The sequence below is a fragment of the Monopterus albus genome, unplaced genomic scaffold, assembly GCF_001952655.1.
Source record: "Monopterus albus unplaced genomic scaffold, M_albus_1.0 scaffold1278.1, whole genome shotgun sequence".
NCBI classification, from domain to species: Eukaryota; Metazoa; Chordata; class Actinopteri; order Synbranchiformes; family Synbranchidae; genus Monopterus; species Monopterus albus.
In genome coordinates this window covers 1-4,212 of record NW_018129156.1, presented here as the reverse complement: position 1 = coordinate 4,212, position 4,212 = coordinate 1, and the positions used below count along the sequence as shown (strand labels likewise).

Below are 4,212 nucleotides of genomic sequence, written 5' to 3'. Positions count from 1 at the left end.
GAACTGGTGAATACTCCCTTTGAAACTCAGACAGCAGAAATTCTCTTTGTGCGACCATGCTGCCCTCTGCTGGTGAACAGTTGCCATTATAACATTTGGCTGTACTAATCCTGCCTCCGTGTGTGTTTGTGTGTGCACACGCCAGTGTGGGAATACGCATTGCCTGTGCTGCGAACCATAATGTCAGCACTCGGTGGTTAATTAATACAAACATGAGAGACCTGAAGACACTTGCTAACAACACATCTGTGGTATGCCTTTAAAAACATATCATATAATGGCATTTGTATTTGAATGCTTGCTTTAATGTTACTGTGTGTTTCCTGTTGCAGCAAATTGAATACCTGACAGCCCAGTACACCACAGTAAAGAACAAAGTCCTGTCAGATCTCAACAGTAAGATGAACACACACACTCTGTTTATATATAATATTGGTCTAGTGTCTTTCACTTTGTTTGCTTGTGGCTCCCTGTGTTTGCCAAGCAGTGTATACTTGTACTTTTGTCCTAAAACCTTCTGTCCATTTCTGTTTCCTGACAGACACTGGACCTTTGCTGGGCGGTAGGATCCACAGTCAGCTGGCGAAAGAGGTGGTTCTCTCACTGGGCACTGCCCTGCGAGTGACAGGAGGTAACACTCTGTATTGGCTTTCAGTAGGACTCCCTGTTAAGCAGCTGTGTCATGGTATCCGAATGCAATATGGAGGTCCATAAGCTTCAACTCTATCTCCAGTTTCTGTCACCACATCTGATTGATTTTATTTAGTTCAAAATTCAATGATAAGTCCTTTTACACATGTCATTTGGACTGTCTGAACAGGTCAAACAAAACTCTGCTCTATTTCAAAGACAAGGTTTGTATGTTACAATAAACTTTTGAGAATTGTTGTTATGCAGAAATAAACATAAAAGTCACCAAGTAAAAGAAAAAAGTTGTGTATATATACATACACAGATACCCATTAGGTTTCCTAACTGTAGTCCTCAGTGTATTTTGTTTTTCTTAACATGTTTGCACCTAGTTCTCCATGCCATCCTCATCATGGTTCAGGCCACAACTCTCAACGTAGCCTTCAACTCCCACAACAAGTCCCTGCTCACCATCATGATGTCACACACTATGAGTTTGATTCATACAGACATAAGTCGCTTATTTAGCAGCTTGAGTTTGGTCATGATAGACTTTGGTTTTTTGCAGTTTGTGGAGATCAAAGGAAGCATGTTCAAGAAATTTGAAAAGAACAACCTTTTCCAGATGTCAAACAGTGGTAAGTGGTGAATGATGTGTAAAACAGGCAAATCTACTGATAGTTTTTGGGCATTTTGTACCTTAGCCTGTGAACTTGGTCATTTAGTACAAGGTATATTTATGGACTTGAGCTTAGCTGCAAATAGTACAAAGTAGGTTAATCCAGGATTGATTTGTTTGTTTCCCACAGACATAAAACAGAGGTTTACCAACTACATCCTCCTGCTCATTGTCTAAGAAACATGGAGCAGTTTTCATGGAACCCTGGTGACTACCACATCGCTGTGCAAAGAGTGTAACATCATGAAATCTACACAACCACTCTCTTTATGACAGATAGATGTGAACATCACACTGTTTCTCACAGGTCTCACAGGAGTGACTCACTCATTTCTTTCCTGCCTAGTATTATATTGCTTTGACCCTGACTTTTTTGGTATGTTTGTTTTAGACCACTTGTGGGTGCTGTTTCCTGACGTAATCATGGTGATAGCCTCAGAGGTTGCCGTGGACGTTGTCAAGCACGCGTTTATCACCAAATTCAATGACATCAGCGCTGATGTGAGTCCTCTTTGCATGCAATATTTTCACAGTTCATCCATTAGTATGTGGCGCTGTGAGTGCAGCAACTAGGGTAATTCTAGGTTCATGTACAAGTCTTTTTTACAGTGCTTGAAACCTTATCTTGTATTCTTCATCCACAGATGGAGTTTTTCCAGCTAATGGCCTTTTACAAGTTTTAGCAGAATCACCACATTTATTAGCCAGACATGTCAGGTGGTGTTACTTTCAGAAAAAGCTGAGATTTTAAGAAATACCATAAATTTGCATGTGGATTTTTAGGACAGTTTTTCACAAGATAAAAATATACAAACATTTTATGCAGTTTGAAATTGTTAAGTCTATCTGTGTCTAATGCTTTTCAGCCTAGGGCAAGTTAGTGCATGGATCAGGCTGCGTATTTCTGTCTGATTCCGATCCAGACCCAACAAGCTTATGGTAACTAATGTCTGAGCCCCAACACAATTGAGTTTGCATGATATTTGAGTGCTCCAGCCATCTAGCCTAAAGTTTGACCTACATGTCTGAACCCGAACCCAAACATAATTTCTAAATTTCTGTCCAAACCCAGCCTGTACCCCCAGTTACTGTACATTTCATTTAATGAGGGGTAACCATGGTTATGTAACAAAAACCAGCTTCACAGGAAGGGATTTATCTCCAAACTGTCAATCCTTACGCACACATAGCTGGTGTCCGAGCTCTTTTGACTCCATGCCTGTCCACATTTGATCCATGTGTACACATTATTGTTTTTTGACTTTATACACTGACCACCTGTTCTTCCACTCCTCACATTTCCCAGCACACAGACTCCACTGCAGAAAAATTTTCCACTCTTCCCACAAGTACCTAATATATGCTCCTTGTTAACCTTATGCCCACCCAGGGACGGGACTTTGACCTGTCACCTTATGCAATTATGTATGATGAAAGCGTAGTGCTATTTCTCTCTCTCTCTCTCTCTCTCTCTCTCTATCTATCTCTATCTCTATCACCATTCTTACATAATCCTTTTGCTATGTGCTCCTGAAAATGCACAAGACTGTGCCATGTTCACAGTGACATTAGAAATGGCAATTTTCTAATTGCTGGTGCAAAATTGAGTCATACTTCGTACAATGTTTAGAAACACTTAACTAGCTTAGCACAAAGACTGGAAATGGGGCAAACAACTGTCCAGAGATGAAAAATGTACTTTTCTTGTTTGTTCCCTCTGCACAAAATCAAAGCGTACAAACAGCTAGTTGAGGTTTTACAGGACATTGTGAAGTTTCCAGGCTCTCTCTCAACTGGGCACACTGACTTCCTGTAGTCTTTCTATCATTGTGAAGTTTCCAGGCACCCAGTGGGGAGACGCTCTTGGGATAAAGGCAAATGAGTCTGTTTCACAAAATGTTGAACTGTTCCTTTGAGTTTTAGTGTGTGCCACCATATTTATTATAGATGTGATAGCCACATGGTATAGTCTGTTGTTGCCTATTGAAGATAATTATATATCTGAAAAATAAAGGTTCTTTATCACTTTGATGCTGTTATGGAGTAGACTCGCTCATTGATTGGCTCTATGTGTTGAGCTAGTTGAGGTTTTACAGAACACTGTGTGCCAGGCGCTCTCTCGGCTGGTGTTAGAAATTACCCAATACTTTTGTTGGAAGCATGAGAAGTGAAGACAGGAGAGGACTGTTTAAAATCAGCAGAGAGTTTACTGGAAGTCTGAGCACAGGTTAAGTCTTACAGCGCTGGATTCAGAGAGACAGAGCTCCTGCAGGAAAACTGGCTTCTGAATCCTGAATTCAGTTTTACAATGCATTTTATCTTCTTGGGCTGCTCTGCCCTGGACAGGGGTGCAACATTCAATAGTTTGTGATCCTACTGGCCATTAGGTTTGAGCCGGAGCTCACAGTTCGTTGTTGGAATGTGGTAAAATCTAGGTACGGTATGTGTGTGTGTGTGTGTGTGAACCAGGTGGTCATCTCAGGTTGTGGGTCATCTTGGGTTGTTGTTTTTTTTTTCAAGTTTTGAACACACATGGAAAGTGCCTTAAGTTCTACATTTCTCAGTGTGGTATCTGTTCCCACTTTGCCAATTTTCACATAAAAATCTGTCTTGTATGCATTTGTGAACAGGATGATCACACTAAAGGTGCTCAACAGCATCATTCTGCTTGGGACGTCTTGTGTGTTCGTCAGAAAGGCCAACATGGAAGAAAAGCTTTTTGATCCTCCACCCTCTGCAGTGTCCAGCTGCGTAAACTCCAGAGCTCACCAAACCAAACATGTTCATAGTTCACCACAGCAAGGTAGCTGGCAGTGTATATCTTTCTCTTTATTGTTACATTGTACATTTCATGTAACAGCCTGGTTTAGCTTGAGCATGCCCCTTCACAAATTCAAAAATAC

At 41.0% G+C, this 4,212-nt stretch overlaps 1 protein-coding gene across 1 annotated transcript; it reads left to right on the top strand.

Moving 5' to 3' along the window:
* Nucleotides 1-27: 27 nt before the first annotated feature.
* On the top strand, nucleotides 28-4,060 carry LOC109953769 (transmembrane anterior posterior transformation protein 1 homolog; the record flags this gene model as incomplete). The annotated part of the gene is made up of 7 exons (XM_020589232.1): nucleotides 28-251; nucleotides 333-396; nucleotides 542-631; nucleotides 1,023-1,268; nucleotides 1,701-1,810; nucleotides 2,700-2,734; nucleotides 3,940-4,060. Coding segments are annotated over exons 1-7 (705 nt in total), but the record flags the coding sequence as incomplete, so codon positions are not given.
* Nucleotides 4,061-4,212: the final 152 nt, after the last annotated feature.